We start from the raw sequence: 22,274 nt of genomic DNA on the forward strand, positions 1-22,274 counted from the left end.
CTTTGGATGCTGTGAGAAAGACCCGAAATAACGGTGTCGCTAGAAGAGATGCTTATTCTCAGCCGTGGGACAATCCGGGTATGTCCAGGGCTGATGCTGCAGCCCCCCGGGAGCCTTCTGTCTTGCTGCTCTGCAGTCCCCAGGGTGTTGCCTTTGGCAGCATGGTCCTCGATGGCTCACCACATCTGTGTTCTAGACAGTGGGAAGGGGGAGGAGAAGAGAGCAGGCATGCGCCTCTTTAAAGGCATGACCCAGAAGTTATACATCAGTTCCTCCTACATCCTATTAGCCAGAAAATGGTCATATGGCCATTCCCTGCTGCAAGGCAGGCTGGTATCTGTAGTCTTTAGCTAAATGGCTCTGTGCCTAACAAAATATTAATATTCCACAGAAGAGGAGGAAACTAGATGTACGGGGAACACTAGTGGTTTCTTCCACAGTCATTTTATACATTTCAGTGTGACCTACATGGCAGCTAACTGGCTAGACCTTAAGGATATAGTATGTGAAGGTTTAACGTACTAAAGAAGTTCCATCAGGATCCAGTAAAGCTCTTCTTTCAGGCTTTCCTGGTGGCTTAGACTGTAAAGAAACTGCCTACAATGCAGGATACCCAGGTTTGATCCCTGGGTCAGGAAGATCCCCTGGAGAAGGGAATGGCAACCCACTCTACTATTCTTGCCTGGAGAATTCCATGGACAGAGGAACCTGGTGGGCTATACTCCATGGGGTCCCAAAGAGCTGGATATGACTGAGGGACTTTCACTTTTTTTCAAAGCCCTTTTTTCATAGATGGCAACACTGATCTCAGAGAGGGGAAGTCACCTATAAAGACTGACCAGCAAAGTGCCAAGACTGGAACTAGAACCAAACTTTGGGCTCACTATTTACTATTTCAAAGAGATCTGGCTGACAGGCAGGAAAGCAGTGCCAGGAGGCCAGGACTTTGGGGGCTAGGGAGAGACCACCTTTCCTAGCCTGTCTACCTGGGGACAGGCTAGGACAGGCCAAATTCAGACTTAAATTGAAGAAAGTAGGGAAAACCACTAGACCATTCAGGTATGACCTAAATCAAATCCCTAATGATTATGCAGTAAAAGTGAGAAATAAGATTTAATGGACTAGATCTGATAGACAGAGTACCTGATGAACTATGGACAGAGATTCATGACACTGTACAGGAGACAGGAAGCAAGACCATCCCCAAGAAAAAGAAATGCAAAAAAGCAAAATGGCTGTCTGAGGAGGCCTTATAAATAGCTGTGAAAAGAAGAGAAGCAAAAAGCAAAGGAGAAAAGGAAAGATATACCCATTTGAACGCAGAGTTCCAAAGGATAGCAAAGAAAGAAAAGAAAGCCTTTCTCAGTGATGTGCAAAGAAATAGAGGATAACAATAGAATGAGAAAGACTAGAGATCTCTTCAAGAAAATTAGAGATACCAAGGGAACATTTCATGCAAACATGGGCTCAAAAAGGACAGAAATGGTATGGACCTAACAGAAGCAGATATCGTGGCAAGAATACACAGAACTATACAAAAAAGAGAAGGCAATGGCAACCCACTCCAGTACTCTTGCCTGGAAAATCTCATGGATGGAGGAGCCTGGTAGGCTGCAGTCCATGTGGTCACGAAGAGTCGGACACGACTGAGCGACTTCACTTTCACTTTTCACTTTCATGCACTGGAGAAGGCAATGGCAACCCACTCCAGTACTCTTGCCTGGAGAATCCCAGGGATGGCGGAGCCTGGTGGGCTGCCGTCTATGGGGTCTCACAGAGTCGAACACGACTGATGCGACTTAGCAGCAGCAGCATACAAAAAAGATCTTCATGACCCAGATAATCATGATGGTGTGATCACTCACCTAGAGCCAGACATCCTGGAATGTGAAGTCAAGTAGGCCTTAGGAAGCATCACTGTGAGCAAAGGTAGTGGAGGTGATGGAATTCCAGTTGAGCTATTTCAAATCCTAAAAGATGATGTTGTGAAAGTGCTGCACTCAATATGCCAACAAATTTGGAAAACTCAGCAGTGGCCACAGGACTGGAAAAGGTCAGTTTTCATTCCAATCCCTAAGAAAGGCATGTCAAAGAATGTTCAACCTACCGCACAATTGCACTCATCTCACATGCTAGTAAAGTAATGCTCAGAATTCTCCAAGCCAGGCTTCAACCATACGTGAACTGTAAACTTGTAGATATTCAAGCTGGATTTAGAAAAGACAGAGGAACCAGAGATCAAATTGCCAACATCTGATGGATCATCAAAAAAGCAAGAGAGTTCCAGAAAAACATCTATTTCTGCTTTATTGACTATGCCAAAGCCTTTGACTGTGTGGATCACAATAAACTCTGGAAAATTTTGAAAGAGATGGGAATACCAGACCACCTGACCTGCCTCCTGAGAAATCTGTATGCAGGTCAGGAAGCAACAGTTAGAACTGGACATAGAACAACAGATTGGTTCCAAACAGGAAAAGGAGTATGTCAAGTCTGTATATTGTCACCCTGCTTATTTACCTTATATGCAGAGTACATCATGAGAAATGCTGGGCTGGAAGAAGCACAAGCTAGAATCAAGATTGCTGGGAGAAATATCAATAACCTCAGATATACAGATGACACCACCCTCATGGCAGAAAGTGAAGAAGAACTAAAGAGCCTCTTGATGAAGTGAGAGTGAAAAAGTTGGCTTAAAGCTCAACATTCAGAAAACAAAGATCATGGCATCTGGTCCCATCACTTCATGGCAAATAGGTGAAGAAACAGTGGAAACAGTGGCAGACTTTATTTTTTTGGGCTCCCAAATCACTGCAGATGGTGACTGCAGCCATGAAATTAAAAGACACTTACTCCTTGGAAGAAAAGTTATGACCAACCTAGATAGCATATTAAAAATCAGAGACATTACTTTGCCAAGAAAGGTCCGTCTAGTCAAAGCTATGGAATTTCCAGTAGTCATGTATGGATGTTAGAGATGGACTAACATCCATACATGTTAGTATGGAGGAAAGCCTGAGCACTGAAGAATTGATGCTTTTGAACTGTGGTGTTGGAGAAGACTCTTGAGAGTCCCTTGGACTGCAAGGAGATCCAACCAGTCCACTCTGAAGGAGCTCAGCCCTGGGATTTCTTTTGAAGGAATGATGCTGAAACTGAAACTCCAGGACTTTGGCCCCTGATGCTGGGAAAGATTGAAGGCGGGAGGAGTAGGGGATGATGAGATGGTTGGATGACATCACTGACTCAATGGACATGAGTTTGAGTAAAGTCTGGGAGTTGGTGATACACAGGGAGGCCTGGTGTGCTGCAGTCCACGGAGTCTCAAAGAATCGGACATGACTGAGCAACTGAACTGAATTACCTGTGAAGCTGCTCATCACTTGTCAGGACTCACCCTTAGGGTTATCATGTGCCTCCAAATAGCTCTCAATTAACTTAAATAGTACTCTGTACTGAACTGCAGTAATTTCTATGCATTTAACTCAGGTTCCTTGAGGACAGACACAGCTTAGTCCTCTCTCTGTCCCCAGTGCCTGCCTACCAGGCACTCAGTGAATAGTTCAGTGAATAACTAAATACAGGAATATATATTCAAGGTGGGTCCCAGGTGGCTCAGTGGTAAAGGATCTGCCTGCCACACAGAAGATATGCATTCGATCCCTGGGTTGGGAAGATCCCCTGGAGAAGGAAATGGCCACCCACTCTAGTATTCTTGACTGGAGAATCCCATGGACAGAGGAGCCTGGCCGGCTATAGTATGTAGGGTCATAAAGAGTTGGACACGGCTTAGTGACTAAACAATGACAAGAACAACCTTCAGTTGCAGGTAAGAGAAATTTAGCTCAAACTAGCTTGAGGGAAAAAAAAAAAAAGATTGGCATAAGTATCTGGGCAATCTAGGTATACAGCTTGCTTCAGGCAGAGCTGGATCCAGGGACTTAACTGCTGTTTTCAAAAGCTATGCTTCTATCCAGTGCTGGTTAGCAAAGATTGACACTAGTTCTGTGACTTGATCCTTCTTGCCTTCTGGGGGACGTGTTGTCCAAGCAGCCCCTGCAGGGATTGGGGAAAGGCAGGAAGGTTAAGAGAAAATGGGGTGCTGCTGGTGGTCATGGTAGGGGCAAGGCATTCTCCTCAGACATCCCCAGATCCAGGGCATCATGGTATAGGGTCCACCTCAGCCCTTGATTTTTGGTTTTGGCTTTATGGAGGTCATCTCTGGGGAGGTTTCTTGTGGCTCCACCTCTTCTGGGGTTGGATGCACTTACTGTACCTCAGGCCTCGGGTGGCCCCGGCCCCTCCCTCCTGCTTCTCTCTGAAAGCCAAGGCAGCCTGTGCTCTTTCCTGCCAGGGCCCCTTGGAATTCCCACATTTGGCTGGGACGGGGCTAGATGAGGATGGAGGAAGTGGAGGAGGGAAGACCGGCTGGTGACTCAGCGGGAGGGGTGGCACATGCTGACTCCAGGGCCATCCTGCCTGGGGGTGAGAATTCCCCTTTGTAGAAAAGGTGGGCAGGGCAGTGTGAATGCAGCCGGAGGCCTGTGCGTCTCCATGACGCTCTGTGTGCTGGGCAGCCAGTCTGTCCCAGTGGTCACAGGTCATGCTTCTGTTGCCTAGCAATCCCTCTCTGAGATGTGTTCCCCTCTCCTGCCCTCAGCTCTAGGAGCCCAGCTTTCGGGGAGGGAGCCTCTCCCGTCCTCGGTTCTGGGCTCTCAATCTCCCTGTCCTCGGTTCTGGGCTCTCAAGGCTTCTCCCCAGGGAACGCCTGAGACAGGAACTTCCCTGAGTCCAGAGTCTAGGAAAGGAGTTGAAGGGAACAAATCTGGAAAGACTGAAGGCAGGAGAAGGGGAGGACAGAGGATGAGATGGTTGGATGGCATCACTGACTCGATGTGACAGGGAAGCCTGGTGTGCTGTAGTCCATGGAGTCACAAAGAGTCGGACATGACTGAGAGACCCCCCAGAATCCTCACCTTCCCTCAGGAGGAAAGGACAGCTCGGCCCTTGGGGAACCTGATTAGATCGGGAGACCGCCCCACATTCAGGGAGGTGGCAGCCAGTCCAAGCAACCCTGGCAAGTAAACCCAGCAGCAGCAGCAGGAATTAGCTTGATGAATGGAGGAAATAGTCATCAGAAAAGGCTTGAAAGCCAGGCAGAGTGGTGTGCGTTTATTCCGGTGGTAAATGGGGAACGCTGTGAGGGCCTTGTAGAAGAAAGATGTGAGCAGATTCCTGCATCAGGTCCTAAGAGGAGAGACGCAGAGTGTGGGGTGGGCAGGGGCAGAGTGGAGAGTCATGGGAGGATCCCAGGAGTGCTGGCTGCCAAGGTCAGGATGGGAGATGGTAGGCATGGGCAGCGGTGGGAAGAGTGAGGGAGATCCAGGAAGGACAGGCCTTGGTTCTGTCTTGGGGTAAAGGAGAGCTCCTTAATCCTTAGTCTCCGTGATTCCTTCAGCAGACGGGCAGGCATGGCCGGCCACTGCCTGCCAGCATTTCCCTTTGGTCTGTGGTGGCCCTTGTAGGCATGATGTGGTGCCTGCCAAGGGTGCCTTTATGAATGGACCTTGAAGGCTGCTGACTCAGCAGGCGGAAAGGCTTTGAGGCCGCCAGGTTTGGACCGGAACTGTCTCGGAAGGAAGTGGCTGCTCAGGGCTTCCCCACTGTGGACAGCTGGGAGGTGGTAGTGGGGGGAGCGCAGGATGCACCCGGCTTGGCTAAAGGACTCCCTCAGCTCAGCTGCTGGGTGTACGGGAAGGGGGAGAGGCGGGAGGGATGGGACTGAAACTGACGCTCATGACTCGACTATTGATGCCATTCGCTCCCTGGAAGGGCAGAGAGGTGCGGCAGGAGGTGGAGAATACAAACCTTTCTCAACTTTGTGCAAAATATGAAGTCCTCTCACTTATCTGGGCTTTAATTTTTTTTGTTTTTCCTCTTGCAAAATGGGACCAAGTCAGGCAGCCTGGCTCCCTGGGTGGTCTGAGGAATGTGAAACCTTTTCTATTTTTGTCAAATTGTATTGAATAGCATAAAGCAACCCTGTTGACACATGGCTTGGTCAGGATGTGACAGTCAGCAGCTGTGAGACCTGGGGAAAAGGCAGACAGCAATGGGGGTGGGGTGGGAGGAAGCCAGAGACTGGGAGTAGGGCTGGACCCGGGAGGTTGCAGAAATACCCCACTCAATCCTGATTCCAGTCTGCGGGCGGGGGCCAGTCTCAGGACAGGCCACTTCCGCTTCTCACTGGTCTTGGGCACTCAGTCTATGCATGTTAAACTAGCCCATGTCCTTTCCCTTGAGCCCCACACTCATTCACCGGGTCGCCTTCAGAAGTCTCGCCAAGAAGTTCCTGCACAAATACCTTTCACTGCATACAGCCTACACTAGACCCTTCCCTGCTCTCTGTCCCCACGAATGCTGCACCTGCGCCCTAGGCTCAGACCACGGCCACCCCGACTGCTCCCTCCCTCGCTGCCCTGTCCTCCATGCTGTTGCTTCCCCCCAGACCTGCTTTGTCTCTTCTGTCCAGCTCTTCCCATTTATCCTGCAGATGCTGTCAGTATAATCTTTATGACGCACAGCTCTGGCCATACCCATTCTTTTATTCCAGAACCTTCAGTGGCTCCCAGCTGCCTTCAGGATAAGCTTCTGACCTCTCGTCATGTTGTTCAGTCGCTAAGTTGTGTCCAACTCTTTGCGACCCTGTGGACTATAGCATGCCAGGCTTTCTTGTCTTTCGCTATCCTCTGGAGTTTGCTCAAACTCACGTCCATTGAGTCAGTGATGCCATCCAACCATCTCATCCTCTGTCGCCCCCTTCTCCTCCTGCCCTCAATCTTTCCCAGTGTCAGGGTCTTTTCCAATGAGTCAGCTGTTCACATCAGGCGGCCAAAGTATTGGAGTTTGAGCATCAGTCCTTCCAATGAATATTCAGGACTAACTTCCTTTGGGATTGACTGGTTTGATCTCCTTGCAGTCCATGTGACTCTCGTCTTCTCCAGCACCATAATTCAAAAGCATCAATTCTTCGGTGCTCAGCCTTCTTTATAGTCCAACTCTCACATCTGTACATGACTACTAGAAAAACCATAGCTTTGACTATGCTTTGTCAGCAAAATAATGTCTTGGCTAATCTCTAAGCCTTGTTCTCCTCTACCAGCTGAGCCAAACTGATCTGTGTACCTATTTGAGTTGCCCTGAGCGGGCCAGGCTTGACTATTCTTGGCCTTGCCCCTCCTATCTTTTGTTTGCACATCAATATCTTAGAAGGGGTGGATCTTATCTGCCTGCTGCCCTGCCTCCCCTGATCCAGCCTCCCCAGTGACTCAATTTCCTCCTGCCAGCATCTCTCAAAATATCCCTCAGCTGGGAGCCTTGTAGGGTGTGGGAAGGAGGACCTCCCAGTGGGCTGTTGCAGCCTCCACCAGGCTGGTCCAGGGGAGATGAGGTGAGAGAGAGGGGTTGGTAAGGACCTTTTGAGACAGAAGCTTCACTTCCTCACAGGCAGAGGCAGCCTTCCATCACGGAGAGCCCAGCGGCCAGCTGCCTCGCGAGAAGATGCTGTGTGGACCGGGCAGCACGGGTGTGAGTGTGGCCCCCGCCCTGGGAGTGCTGTGGTTCTGCCTCACAGGTGAGGGGAGCAGTTTGGGGCCTTGAGGGGCCTTGGGGCCTTGAGGTACATTGGGGCCTTGAGGTGCACTGGGGCCTTGAGGTGCCTTGGGGCCTTGAGGTGCCTTGGGGCCTTGAGGGGCCTTTGGGGCCTTGAGGGGCCTTGGGGCCTCTCTGTCTGGCAGGGCTGGGAAGGTTTTGGCTGACTGCCTCCAAATCTCCTCTGTGCCCTGTCCACCTCATTCCTACCTTGGGATCCACCTTACTTGACATTTCTTAGCCTCTGTTTTCTCTTCTGTAAAATGGTAACGTGAGCTCTAAATGCGATAAGGCTGTTTCCCAACCACACGTGTGCTCCCTCCCGAGGGCCTTTGCACACACTGCATCTGCCTAAAACTTTCTGCCCGCACACATCTGCATGACTCGATCCCATATTTCATTCAAGCCGTTACTCAAATGTCACCTCGCCCAGGCTACTGGGTATAGAATAACACCTCTTCCCTCCCTTTTGCTGGCCTTACTTTATGCTTCTTCCCAACACTAATCTCCACCTGACATATTATATGTTTACTTGCTTATTGCCTGCTCTGCTCAAGGAGCAGAATGTATCCCCAGGGCTAGGATTAATGCCAGCCACATAGCAGGTGCTCAATAACCATCCTGAATAAAGGATATAAGTCTTCCCACACAGTTCTTGGCACAGAGTTGGCTTTCAATAATGGCACCTACTTTAATGACAACACCATCATATTTCAAATCTTAATCTGCTCAGAGGGAGACGTCCTCCTCCAAGGGGGAAGACAAAGCCGAATGTCTGGTGCCATCTGGTGGTCAAAAGAAGGAAGCACCACTTTACCCGGTGGTACATTGATTTCTCTAGAGAAATTGCTTTGGGTGACTCCTCAGGTTTCATCCCCCAAATGCCCCCCTTCGTGGCTGGGTCAGGTACACATGAGTGCTGTATTCAGCTAGCTTTGTTTCAAGACTGGTCTTCACACTTTCTGAGTGTGCCTGCTTTGCTGGTGCCCAGAGCACACACTTAACATAACCATTGCCCAAGAATGGCAGTGCCAGGCTAGGGGGCACATATCACTAAAAGAAAAGCTGTCAGGAACCCCTACCTAACTTCCCAGGGCTCTAAAAGAAGAGCTGGACTGGAGGCAGAGGTGACTGGGTGGGAAGCTACAGAGTAAACCCACAGGAAAGAGGTCAGGGTGGGAACAGGGCAACCTGCCCTAGGGGGCTTTTCTCTGACTATATCAGACTCTTTTTTCATTCCCTTTCAATCTCAGCTTAATATCTCTTTATGGAGAATGTGGTTCACCCGATATTTAAATGTATGGGTAATCTTTCTTTCTTGCATAAAACTAATCATGTTTGTTGAGGAAAAGAAAAAGCACTTGTGATTCTTTCTCATCCAGAGAAAACCACTAATGACATTTTGATGCATATTATTGTTTAGATTTTCTTTTCACCATTTATAAAAATAGAGTATACATGGGAAATGCAGCCAGCACAGACAGGTGTGATGCACCTGCCAGATTTTTTTTAAAACGGCTTCTTTACTTTCTACCCATTGGCTTCTTTCTTCCTTCATACTCCTAATCACATGCTATCAAGAATTTGTGTGCTAGTTCGTCTCATCTCCCACTAAAATTTAAGCTCTTCAGAGCTGTGACCTCGGTGTTCTCTGTGGCATTCCTAACTCTTACCCTTGGCATAGTATGTACTTACTATATTCATGTTGGCTGAACTAGAACCACGAGTAATAAACTCTCCTCAGCCCTTAAAAAAGGAGTGGACAGGGCCTGAAGTTAACTTGGAAGAGGAGGGGAACTAGGGAGGTCACAAGTGTCTCACCGTCTTCTCACCGTTCCACCTCACCAACCCCACCCTCAGGGGCCGCGGTGGAAGTCCAGGTTCCGGAAGACCCCGTGGTGGCCCTCGTGGGCACCGACGCCACCCTGCGCTGCTCCTTCTCGACCGAGCCCGGCTTCAGCCTGGCACAGCTCAACCTCATCTGGCAGCTGACAGACACCAAACAGCTGGTGCACAGCTTCGCCGAGGGCAGAGACCAGGGCAGCGCCTATGCCAACCGCACAGCGCTCTTCCCAGACCTGCTGGCTCAGGGCAACGCGTCCCTGAGGCTACAGCGCGTGCGCGTGGCTGATGAGGGCAGCTTCACCTGCTTCGTGAGCATCCAGGACTTCGGCAGCGCCGCGGTCAGCCTGCAGGTGGCAGGTGAGAGCCGCGAAAGGGGGCGCCCTCCCCTTGGCACGCCCCTCCTACTTCCCGCAGCCCTTTACCCACTGCCCCAGTGCTGACCCTTGTCCTCACAGCCCCGGGCGCTCTTTCCCTCCACTGTGTCCCACTGCCCTTGCCTTACCTGACCTCTGCTCTCTACCCTCTGCTCCCCTCCAGCCCCCTACTCAAAACCCAGCATGACCCTGGAGCCCAACAAGGACCCGAGGCCTGGGGACACGGTGACCATCACGTGCTCCAGCTACCGGGGCTACCCCAAGGCCGAAGTGTTGTGGCAGGATGGGCAGGGTGCGCCCTTGACCGGCAACGTGACCACATCGCAGACGGCCAACGAACAGGGCTTGTTCGACGTGCACAGTGTTCTGAGGGTGGTGCTGGGCGCTAATGGTACCTACAGCTGCCTGGTGCGCAACCCCGTGCTGCAGCAGGACGCTCACGGCTCAGTCACCATCACGCCCCATAGAAACCCCACAGGTTTTTCTTTTGTTTTCTTAAATGTCCCTTGGGGTGGGGGACAAGGGCGGGGAGTTGGTCCAGTCTCCAGCGGTCATGGTATCTGAATCTAGCTCCTTACCTTCAGTCTCCCAGAACAGTGAGACGCCTAATAATAATAAGAGAAATGAAACGTTGCGTACAGGGAGAGCTTACTGTGGCAGGAGGTGAGGGTGATGATCACAGGTCCTCTCAGCTCTCTAGGCCTCCTGACTCCAGGGCTCTGGAAACCTGTGGAAAGAGTGGAGAAGCATTCAGATCTCAGAAGAGAGTCGGAAGATAGGAGAGGGAAATGGGTCCTGGCAGAGAGGGGAGTTTTGCTAGGGCTGCAGACTGCCCCAGGCCAGGTCCCCCAGCGAGATGGACCTTGTCAGGCCAAGGCCAAGCTGCTGTGATTCTTGTCAGACGATTAGGGACACGTCTGGAAGTGTTGAGACTCAATCTGTTTTTAGGTCTGGGGAGAAAATGGGAAAATGGCATGGGACTTGGGGGTCGATGGAGGAGATACGGGAGGCAGTGTGGTGGTAGCCGAGTGTCCCCACCCCTCCTCACTGCCGTGCCGCTCCAACCTCGCCCTCAGGTGCAGTGGAAGTCCAGGTTCCGGAAGACCCCGTGGTGGCCCTCGTGGGCACCGACGCCACCCTGCGCTGCTCCTTCTCGACCGAGCCCGGCTTCAGCCTGGCACAGCTCAACCTCATCTGGCAGCTGACAGACACCAAACAGCTGGTGCACAGCTTCGCCGAGGGCAGAGACCAGGGCAGCGCCTATGCCAACCGCACAGCGCTCTTCCCAGACCTGCTGGCTCAGGGCAACGCGTCCCTGAGGCTACAGCGCGTGCGCGTGGCTGATGAGGGCAGCTTCACCTGCTTCGTGAGCATCCGGGACTTCGGCAGCGCCGCGGTCAGCCTGCAGGTGGCAGGTGAGAGCCGCGAAAGGGGGCGCCCTCCCCTTGGCACGCCCCTCCTACTTCCCCTTACCCACTGCCCCAGCGCTGACCCTTGTCCTCACAGCCCCGGGCGCTCTTTCCCTCCACTGTGTCCCACTGCCCTTGCCTTACCTGACCTCTGCTCTCTACCCTCTGCTCCCCTCCAGCCCCCTACTCAAAACCCAGCATGACCCTGGAGCCCAACAAGGACCTGAGGCCTGGGGACACGGTGACCATCACGTGCTCCAGCTACCGGGGCTACCCCGAGGCCGAAGTGTTGTGGCAGGATGGGCAGGGTGCGCCCTTGACCGGCAACGTGACCACGTCGCAGATGGCCAACGAACAGGGCTTGTTCGACGTGCACAGTGTTCTGAGGGTGGTGCTGGGCGCTAATGGTACCTACAGCTGCCTGGTGCGCAACCCCGTGCTGCAGCAGGACGCTCACGGCTCGGTCACCATCACAGGTAGGGGCCGACGAGCAGCAGGTGAAGGATAGAAGGAACCATGGCTTTTTACCTAGACTCTGAGTCAGAATTCAGATAGGCTTTGGTGGTCAGGAAACGTAACCAAAAAAGTTTTTTCTTACATTTCACGTGTCTCAAATTCTCCCCCAAGCAGTCCTTAAGGGACTTGCTATATTGCGCAATAAGAATCATTTGTAGTATCTGCCCTCCTAAGATAGTATCTTAGTTGGTACCTGGGGACTGAATACCTGCCTGGAATCTGGAGGCGTTCCAGGAGGGAATTCTGGAGCAGCCGCAAGGCATAGCTCTGTCTGGAGTGCTTTCCTATGGGAACCTCTCCAAGTGCTGAGAAGGTGTTGCTATGTCACCATCTGCTGCTGGGCACCATCTGACTGTGAGCCCCTGCGAGACAGCTGGGCTGTCTCCAGGTGGTCAGGCCCCTCACCCCGTCATTGTCAGTTCTCCTGATGGAATTAAATTGGACCCAGCCAGCCTTTGGACTTCCCTGGTACCTCAACTGGTAAAGAATCCACCTGCAAGGCAGGAGACTTGGGTTCGATTCCTGGGTTGAGAAGATCCCTTGGAGGAGGGCATGACAACCCACTCCAGTATTCCCTCCTGGAGAATCCCCATGAACAGAGGTGCCTGGCAGGCTACAGTCCCTGGGGTTGCAGCTAACCACAGCATACAGCACAGGCAGCCTTTGGAATGGCTGGGCTCTCTCTGCTGCCCCCATGTGGTCAAACACCAGATCAATGCTGCCCCTTTGGCAATTCCCTCAATCTCTACAGTTTTGGGCTCCTAGCCCACACTTCCCTTCCTTTAGTGCCCGCCTCAGTGTGTACCCCTTGTGCCTGGAGGTGTGAAGAGGGCTCAGACCTACACTCAGGCCAGGGGGAGGCAGTCTTCATCCTTATTTGGATCTCATTTTGGCTCCTCTGTACCTCCCCTTGGGACAGCTCAACCTTTCCTAGGGACCTCCCTGCATTCTCTGGGATCAGGACAGCAGGTTCTGTCCATCCGGTTCTCCTATTTCTTTCCCATGACTTCCACCTGACCTGCGGCCCGCAGAAGACCTGATCCCCCTGATAACCAGTTTCTGTGCAAGCCTCAGGCTTCACTGACTCACTCCTGTCTTCCTGCGCCCCATCTGCATGGACCTTGAGTGGCCTTCACTTCTGCAAGTGTCCATCACATTTGCCTTCTAGGAATTGAGGCTCATTCCTCCTCCTTCTCTTTCATGGTTTTTCTTCTGGCAAGGCTTTGTTCCCTTTGCCCACCCCCTTCCCAAGAATGACTTCACCCTCTTTCTGGAGACCCCTAGGCCTGTACTTTCTGTGGGGTAGTTACTGCTCTGGGCTGTTGGATGTCCCATGGGGTCTCCCTGACCTTTTAGATACATCAGCATATGGTCTGATGTAGCCACAGGAGAGAATCAGAAATATTAGCTACAGTAGGATTGACAGAGAATGTGAAGTTTTCAGAGGAGCGGGGAGTGATCAGAATGGGCTGCAGTTTCAGGAGAAGTCTCTAGGGACAGGTGGGGTTGAGGGGACCTTGAAGAATTGGTGATCTTCATGATAATTTGCACACTGAACTGAATTGGCTATTCGCCACCCTGTATAGAAAGGGCTTGTGAGTATGCGATTATATTCGTATACCTGAAGATGCAGGTCTGAAACCCCACTCTGTCCTTGACTGGCAGAATGAGGACAAGCCTGACCTGTGCTGCGGGCACCAACACCAGCCTAGGGGTGGGCACAGTGGGAGCCCCTCCGCCTGGGTGTTTCTGGGGCTCTGCTCCTTGCTTTTATGCAGGAGCCCCACCCTGGGATCCCCAGGGGTTTCTTCCGTGTGCTTCCTGGTACCGTGCTCCTTTCCTGCCACTGCTCAGTGGGGACATTTCTCCACCTGAGAGAAAAATATTAAAAATTGTAGTAGCTGGCATTTAAAGTGCGTTCATTTCACAGATGAGGAAGCTGAAGGCCAGAGAGAAGAGAGAACTTTCTCTAGGCCACAGCCTAGCCCAGTGGCTCTGACTCTGGGGTTAGCCACCTCTCTGAAAACTGGATACATGATAAATGCAGTCATTTGCATGTCAGTTTTGAGGGCTTGTGGCACCGCTTCACTCATCCATGGGGGTCTGTGGACCTTGGCTCCAGCATCCTGCAGTGACCAGATGAACCAGAATCCAACTTTTAGCCTCTCAGCCTAATTTCCTCTCCTCCCCACCACCCAGCCTCCTGTTTTTCTGAGAGCAGGTCTGCCCTACTTTGGAGCCCTTGGCCTGTATTTCGCTTTGGGCAGCTTTGTGCCTTGGAAAACGTTCTGGGACTCAGACTTTGAGTCCTCCAGCCTGGTCCCTCTGCACCTGCTGGAGGTTAGTTGCATGTGCTGTATGTGGAGGGGGCTTTGTGGAGCAAGCCCTGGATGTGGAGTCTGAAGATGCAGGTCTGAGCCCCACTCTGTCCTTGGCTGGTGGGATGAAGGCAAGTCAGACCTGTGCTCCAGGTACCAACACCAGCCCAGGGCTGGACAGGGCAGGAGCCCCACCTGCTGGGTGTTTCTGTGGTCTGCTCCATGCTTTCCTGCAGGAGCCTCCCCTGCTTTGGATTCCCAGGGGTCCCTTCCATGTGCTTCATGGACTGGCTGGCCTGTCCTCTTGTGTCAGCTGCTGTCTTTCTCTTCTGCTCCTGTTCCCCAGGGTGATGGGTCCCTTTGCTGCTCATATCCAGAGCAGCAGTGTAACCGGCTATGCCTGTTGGAAGTGACCCTGGCCGCAAATCCCCATATCCATGTTAAGGCCTCCACTGCCCGAGGGTTGAAGGCACTGCTCTCTGCTCTGATGGCATCTTCCGCAGGAGCTTTTGTTAGATTTGCTGTGGATCCTGGGGCTGGGCTGGAGGATAGTGCACTCGGCACAGCTGCGGGTCCTTACCCAGCCGAGGGCAGCTCAGCTCCTTCCCTCTGCCCTGAGACAGCCAACAGGAGGGCCCTCAGCGTTTCACAGCACTATTCCCCTGGCAAGTCTCCTTCTCAGGGGTAAACCTGTACTCAGGTGCCCTCTGTGTCCACCCTCATCTTTCTGCGGGAATCTGCACACATTTTCTGTCAAAGGCTGGATGTATATGTATTTTAGGTTTTGTGGGCCACATACCATCTCTGTTGCTGCTGCTGCTGTCTTTCCTTTTTCTGGTAACCCTTTACAAATGTAAAACTATTATTAGCTCTTGGGTTGTACAAAAACAGGCCACAGGCCAGATTTGGCCCATGGACTGTGGTTTGCCAACTCCTGGTCTGTAAGATGGAGGCTATCACCAGGTGGGGCTGGGGGAGAAAGGGGGCTTCCTGAGGAGGAATCATACGCCAGGTGGAGAGTGAGGGAGCACTTTTCCAGTAGAGGAAACCGACAGCAATGGTGCAGGGGCTGGGAGCAGTCAGTCATCTCTACAGAAAATGGAATTGCAAAGAGGCCTGAAGCACTATTTTCATGTCGGTAGGGAGCCATAGAAGGTTCCTGAGCATCGTGGGCTACAGATTCTTCAGCCCTCCCAGGTTGAGGCCTGCCCATGGCAATCCCAGCTGTGTCAGGCTTTGGAGGGTTTGTGGATGTGGAGGGAAGGGGCACGGATCTTATGTAAGCTCAGTTCATGGTGTGGGGGCCCCATGAGGGTAGGAGCCCCCTGTTCACAGTCTGGTGTCAGGGGGGTTGTCCTCAGGGCCACTGGGGGTCAGGCATGACAGTCTCCCCCCGTTCTCCCCACCTCCCCTCCCAGGACAGCCCATGACGTTCCCCCCCGAGGCCCTGTGGGTGACCGTGGGGCTCTCCATCTGCCTTGTCGCACTGCTGGTGGCCCTGGCCTTCGTGTGCTGGAGGAAGATCAAACAGAGCTGTGAGGAGGAGAACGCAGGTAAGTGAGAGAGGGGGTGTGCACGTGTCTCCGGGGATGTTGGGTGTGCCCATGACATCAACAGGAGTGTCACTTTCCAGTGACAGAATGAATGTGTGTGCAAATGCAGCTACATCGTGTGTGTATGTGTGTGATCTGGAGGCTGAACAGACCTCGTGTGCTTAAACAAGTGAGAGCCTGCCCGTGAGTGTGCAGAAATGCAGGGTGGATGTGAGTTGTGACTAGGAGCGAGTGGTGGATGTGTAACAAAGGGATGAGTGTGTCTGTGTGTGACTGTGAGAGCGTAAGTCACATGAGTGTGTCTGTGAGTGAGAGCAGGTGGAAACCGAGCCCCGCGGGCGTGACTGCTTTGTGGGTTTGCGTGTCACCATGAGAGGATGCGTCACCCTTAGAGTGGACAGTGTCTGAAGCAGCTGCTGTTTGCTGGGGTCAGTGTGGGTGACTTGGTGATTGGCAGGTGGTAGGTTGACATTGATAGGTAGGTGGTTTGACTCCGGTAGGGAAGTCGACTCTGGTGAGTGGTGGGTGGGTGAGTGAGTGGATAGTCCTTGGCCAGGTGAGTGGTGGCCTCCTGCCTGGGCTCCCTCTCATCCTGCCACAGGCCAGGCCTGCTCAGCTCCATCCACCTGCCTCCTGCACTCCCAGGAGCAGAAGGTCAGTGATGAAGGTGGGTAGGGCTGAGGAAGTTTCTGTTCCTAGGAGCCGAGGACCACGATGGGGATGGAGAAGGATCCAAGACGGGTAAGTCTGAACCCAGAGGGACACTGTTGGCTGAGGACGGATGCAGGGACAGGGGCGGGGACCCAAGGCTCTGGAGGGGCCCCATTTACTTGAAGGTTTGAATGAAATGTGTCCTGTGACTGAGCCTCCCAGCCTAGTTGAGTCTGGTCTTTGCTCAGCAGTAGACCTGGAGGCAGGTCTCCCAGCTGCTGCTTTATTTCTCCTGCCGACCTTTACCCCCTACGAGGGCCGCTCCGCCCTGAAGGACCTGGCTCGGCAAGCAGGGCAGGCTGGATTCCGGCCCCAGCTCATATAAGCTGAGTGGCCTTGAGCAAGTCACTTCGCCTCTCTGGGCCTCAGTTTCCCCCTAGCTGCTCCTTCCATGGGTGGTGTGAGTTAAATTAAATGAGATCATGTATATTAAGGGCCTGTTTTGTGCCGGGGGCCTGCAAGGGCTCCGTGGTTTTCAGTCCTGTTACTAGCACTGTGTTCTCAGCCTGACACAGTTCCACTCTGCTAAGAGGCTGAAGGACTTTGGTCAGCGTTTTGTTCCTCTGGGCTTCAGTTTCCCCATCTGTAAAAACTGGCCTCCTGGCCTTCCCTGATGGCACCAGAGGGCCATTTTGAACCTCTCTTGAGTGACTTTGCGAAGGGCCTGGCACTGTGGGGACACAAGCCTGGAGCCTGGAGAGGAGGCGCCGAGGCCCTGGTGCCCCGCGGCCACTGGAGGCCTCACTGCCTTCCCTCCCCAGGGCCCATGTGTTGGGGGAGCAGGTTCTTACTGAGCCCTCTGTGATGGTGCCAGTTGACACGGGTTACCTCTCAACCCCTGAAGAAGGAGGGGCAGAAGATTGACCTCTGGGGACTGTTGTAAACTGTGCCAATTCATTCTCTGCCTTTGGTGTCCGGGTGTGGCAGGTGTAGACACAGCCTGGGATCAGGCCTCATTTTTCTTGTTCAGAGGCAGGTGCAGTTGGCAGAAGGGAGGGAGTGGGGAGAAAAGGGGTGCTTAGAGACATGCTTAGTCTCAGTTCTGCAAGATCCTGGGCCTAGCTGGCGACACCTGCAGCCTCCGTTAGTGCCTCTCTTAACCCTATTTGTAGAGCAGGCTCAGGGTACTCTCACATCCCTCACTCACAGGAGGGCTGGGAAGTTGTTCCCATTATAGAGGTACAAAAAGCTCAGGCCTGGGGGAGGAGTGACAAGTCACAGGGCAGAACGGGAACTTGGGGGAGCAGCTGAGACCCTTTTCCAGCGCTGTGATGTTTCCCTCACCCTCGCAACTTCTCCCTCCTGCATCCTCCTCCCAGTCCTTCTTCTAGACTTTATTTCTTCCTTAGCACCACCTTCCACAGTCCCCCTTCACTGTGCACTCCTTCCTCTTTTGCAGCCCTGAGGCCCCTGAAACACTCTGAAAACAAAGAAGGTAAATACATGTGGTGTTTGTGCATCTGTGTATGTGTGTGCCCTTGTATGTAGGAGGCTAGGGGCTGGTCATTGGTGATGGGGTTGCTGCTGCCCCGAGGCTCCCTCCCCCAGGAGAACAGCCTCGACTCCTCCCTGTTGAAATGGCAGCAGGCGGAGAAATCAAGGTCCCCATTGCTCTTCAGTTCAGTTCAGTTGCTCAGTCGTGTCCAACTCTTTGCGACCCCATGAATCGCACCATGCCAGGCCTCCCTGTCCATCACCAACTCCTGGAGTTCACTCAGACTCACGTCCATTGAGTCAGTGATGCCATCCAGCCATCTCATCCTCTGTCATCCCCTTCTCCTCCTGCCCCCAATCCCTCCCAGCATCAGGGTCTTTTCCAATGAGTCAACTCTTCCCATGAGGTGGCCAAAGTACTGAAGTTTCAGCTTTAGCATCATTCCTTCCAAAGAAATCCCAGGGCTGATCTCCTTTAGAATGGACTGGTTGGATCTCCTTGCAGTCCAAGGGACTCTCAAGAGTCTTTTCCAGCACCACAGTTCAAAAGCATCATTTCTTCGGCGCTCAGCCTTCTTCACAGTCCAACTCTCACATCCATACATGACCACAGGGAAAACCATAGCCTTGACTAGACGGACCTTAGTCGGCAAAGTAATGTCTCTGCTTTTGAATATGCTAACTTTTCTTCCAAGGAGTAAGCATCTTTTAATTTCATGGCTGCAATCACCATCTGTAGTGATTTTAGAGCCCCCAAAAATAAAGTCTGACACTGTTTCCAATGTTTCCCCATCTATTTCCCATGAAGTGATAGGTAACAGGATGCAAATATGATAGAGGCGTAACCCGGACAGGAGTCGAGATTGTCTTACGGCCACTGGTACCCTGGAACCAGCTTCCTCCTACCTGGCTTCTGCCTTCTTCTACTCACAGCTTCCATTGCCGGGTCCAGGTGGCTGCTTCAGCCGCCACACCCCCTCCAGAACAAGAGGGAAAGAGGAGAGGGAGGGGACATTTTTTTTAGGGCTTGACTAGAAATAGCTCCTGTCACTCCTGTTTATATCCATTTGTCAGAACCTAGTCACATGACTGCAACTCAAGTGAGGCTAGGAAATGGGGTTTTCAGCTGGACAGGTACGCTCCTGGTACCTAGTCAGTGGTTAATAATTGTTAGTGATGGTTATTGGTCAGATTACCATAACATCAGCAGTTACATTAGGAAGTAGTTGGTTGGAGGTTAGTTTAGTTTGAGATTCTTCTTTATTAAAAGTGACCAGGTGCTACACCTCTCTGTGTGTATTTGTTTGTAAACATATGTATATCTCTCTGTGTGTCTGTGTATTTTGAACAAGCTATTTCTCGATGCAGACTTATCACTAAATATGAGTGGCTTCCACTTAGAAGGTCAAAAGTTTGGGGACCTTAATTTTTGGCCAAAGGTTATGGAGCCTTAAGTAACTTTCCGGTTGCCTTGTTGTCCCTGTCAGGAAATAAACTCTCCATTCAGATCACAGCGGAGAGCAAGGCCATGGGTGTGAATGTATGGAGTGGAGAAGATGAAATGGGACAGACAGGGTGGGGGGCAGCATGGGGAAAGGAAGAGTGTGCCAGACCAAGGGAAGGGAAGGGTGCAAGGTGGCTGGACCCAGGGTCATTGAGAGACTGGGCAGTCTCCTCCAGGCACCCTCATAGTCAGTCTGATGCCCAGCTGCTGTATGTGTTTGTCTGAGCCTTGAGGGCAGTGAGTGCTTCGTGTGGGGGTTGCCAGTCAGACTGCCGGCCCCCTCACACATACTCCCCCCACCCCCCTGAGTGTGTGCCCCCACCCCCCGAGTGTGTGCCCACATCCCTGGGGGTCTGGCACACTCCTGCGTTTAATGCTCCCCCCTCTTTCTTCCTTCCCGTCATGAAATGCAGATGATGGACCAGAAATAGTCTGACCACGAGGCTCAGGGGGCTGCTGCCCCTGCCGTGGGGCTCCCACCTCTGGCTGCACTGGAGCCTCAGTGTGAGCTCTGGGCTGGGGGCTTCCCTGCCTCCAACAGATGGCGTCCACTCTGGCGGATCTACTCATTCTGCAAAGGACACGATACACAGACCACCCTGCAGCCTTACTTCTCTGAGGGACACAATTCCCAAGTCATTCTGCTGCCTTATTTCTCCAGTGACACGACACCTAAATCACCTCGCTGCTTTATTCCTTACGGACGCAATGCACAGACCTCCCTGCCGCCGTATTTCCCCAACGGATATGCTACACGGACCATCTGGCTGCCATTTCCCCCCAAAGATGTGGTACACAGTCTCCCCTCGCCTTGTCTCCGGTGGTCCAGATACACGAGCTATCACTTCTCAGCCTCCTCCCCCATCTGTCCGTAACTCTGTCTCCTCAGCCGAGGCCATTGCAGCCTCGGTATGTCCTCCAGACTGGAGGCGTCGCCTCGGGCTCTGGCCCCAGCGTCAGCCTCTTCCCTCCTCCACTAAGTGGATACAGGGCCCCTCCCCCAGGCATGCAGGCAAGCAGGTGCACGTGCTGGAACACGTGAGGACCTCCCCCGGCCCTGCCGCTTCCGGGCGCCCTGGGCTGTGCCCTGTGAGCCCCGCGCTCCACCCGCCCTCCCCGTGGGAAGTACGTGCTGGTCACACCAGGTCTCTGGGCGGCTGCGTGGGCCCCCTTGTGATCTGCTGCTGTCCCTCTGCTTTTCCTTTCGTTGATCCAAGTAACGTTCACTGAGCATCTCTGGGCGTCAGCACTGTGTTAGGTACTGGGGACCCTGCGCGAGAAGACAAGCCCCTCCCTAAGGAGCGCGCCCTTCAGCCGAGAAACCGTGAGGCAAGAGGGACTCGTGAGGGGCTCCTGCCTTGCTTCCTGCTGAACCCCTCTTCTGGACCACAGCTCCCAGGATACCTCACTCCCATTCCACCCCGAATCCTTGCCCAGAAACCTGGAAAGAGAGACAGAGCCTCTAGCCACAAGTGGAGCATCTGATGGTTTCCAAAGTGTCTTTCCAGGCATGCACAGCAGGCAGCCTGGACCCGACAGACCCCGGGGAGCTGAGAGCTGCAGCGCAGGGGAAGCCTGAGGGCAGGGACAGCCTCTCCCCCACCATGGTGCTATTCGGAGCTGGGCAGACAATTTCTGGCATGTCTCCAGCCAGTCCCCAGTCTCCAGTGGAGTAAACTTCTGAGGACCTGATGTCCTCCTGTTGACATCCCTCCCTTCACCAGGAATGAAAGATGTGGGGGTTTCTAATTTAAATGTGGGACTCTGAGAAATTTTGTTACCCGGGGGTGCATTTTGGGAAAAATAAATGCCTTTGTAGAAAGTTTTTTCTCTGTAAATTGTGTGGCAGCAGGGCTCGACTGGAAGAATTCCCTTCTGGATATTTGAGGCCCGGGGTGCCTGGATCTCCTTACTCTCACCGTCCTTAAGTCCCTGGGTTTCCATGGCCCCTTTTCTAACTTCAGTTACCCACTTGGTAAGGATGCTGGCTGTCCAGAAAGCCAGGCCCTTTGGTCACTGTATGGGGCTCCACCCACTCCTAGAAGTGTCACCTAATATCTTTATCTCAGAAGATTCAGACTCTAGGCTTGTTTAAGGCCTAATGTCCCCATTTCATGGATGGGGAAACTGAGACCCAGGAAGAAGCTAACACAGAAAAGGAACTCTACATGCTCTTTTTGGCTGACACAGTGGAATGGGCATCGGGCCTGAGTCAGAGGTCCAGGTCTAAGACCTCATTCAGCACTGCCCTGTGATCCTGAGCTGGGCATTTAACTTCTCTGGGCTTTAGATTTTTTTATTTTTTTGGCCACACTGTGCAGCATACAGGATCTTAATTTCTCAATTAGGGATTGAACCTTTGCCCCCTGCATTTGGAATCTTAACCATTAGACCACCAGGGAAGTCCCAGGGCCTTCGTTTTCTTATATGAAAAACAGGCCTGAGATTTTTCACCAGCTTCCAGTTTCGAAGACTAAGAAGAGGAGGTGAACATGGCAAGCAAACTATTTCCAGAGAACCAGGTTCAAGGATGTGGGAGCCTGCAGAGTGCATTGGGCTCCTTTACCCTTGGGGGCCAGGGTCTCAGAACTGGCCCGCCAGTCAGTCCCCAAACTCTGCAGGCCTGAGGGCAGCAGGAAGAGCTTGGGTTGGGGCTCAGGACGCTTGTTTTTTAATTTTTTTTCTTGTCTTCCTTTTTGACTTTTGTTCCTGGCTCTGCTACTGACTTGTGACTAAGTCCTTCATCCCTCTGAACCTTCATTTCCTTATCTGTTAAGAAGGGGTGAAGGGACTTCCCTGGTGGTCCAGTGGTTAAGATGCTGTGCTTTGAATGTAGGGGTCATGGGTTCAAACCCTGGTCAAGGAACTAAAATCCCACATGCCGCGTGGCCAAATAAAAATTTTAAAAACAGCAAAATATTTTTAAAAAGAAGGCGTGATGAGTGCCCTTTGGAAAGGTA

General features: G+C 52.5%; 1 protein-coding gene across 4 annotated transcripts in view; it reads left to right on the forward strand.

Moving 5' to 3' along the window:
- The window catches only part of CD276 (CD276 molecule), an 82,430-nt gene extending 61,294 nt beyond the window's left edge, over positions 1-21,136 (forward strand). For all 4 annotated transcript variants that reach the window (XM_027971575.2, XM_027971576.3, XM_060418550.1 and 1 more), the window contains exons 2-10: positions 7,507-7,633; positions 9,511-9,852; positions 10,033-10,347; positions 10,946-11,284; positions 11,458-11,754; positions 15,531-15,665; positions 16,365-16,406; positions 17,776-17,811; positions 19,728-21,136. In XM_027971575.2, coding sequence (XP_027827376.1) covers positions 7,507-7,633; positions 9,511-9,852; positions 10,033-10,347; positions 10,946-11,284; positions 11,458-11,754; positions 15,531-15,665; positions 16,365-16,406; positions 17,776-17,811; positions 19,728-19,750 — 1,656 coding nt within the window. In that variant the 3' untranslated portion in view covers positions 19,751-21,136. The remainder of the gene's footprint in view (positions 1-7,506; positions 7,634-9,510; positions 9,853-10,032; positions 10,348-10,945; positions 11,285-11,457; positions 11,755-15,530; positions 15,666-16,364; positions 16,407-17,775; positions 17,812-19,727) is intronic.
- Positions 21,137-22,274: the final 1,138 nt, after the last annotated feature.

This window comes from Ovis aries, chromosome 7 (genome assembly GCF_016772045.2).
Source record: "Ovis aries strain OAR_USU_Benz2616 breed Rambouillet chromosome 7, ARS-UI_Ramb_v3.0, whole genome shotgun sequence".
Classification (NCBI taxonomy): domain Eukaryota; kingdom Metazoa; phylum Chordata; class Mammalia; order Artiodactyla; family Bovidae; genus Ovis; species Ovis aries.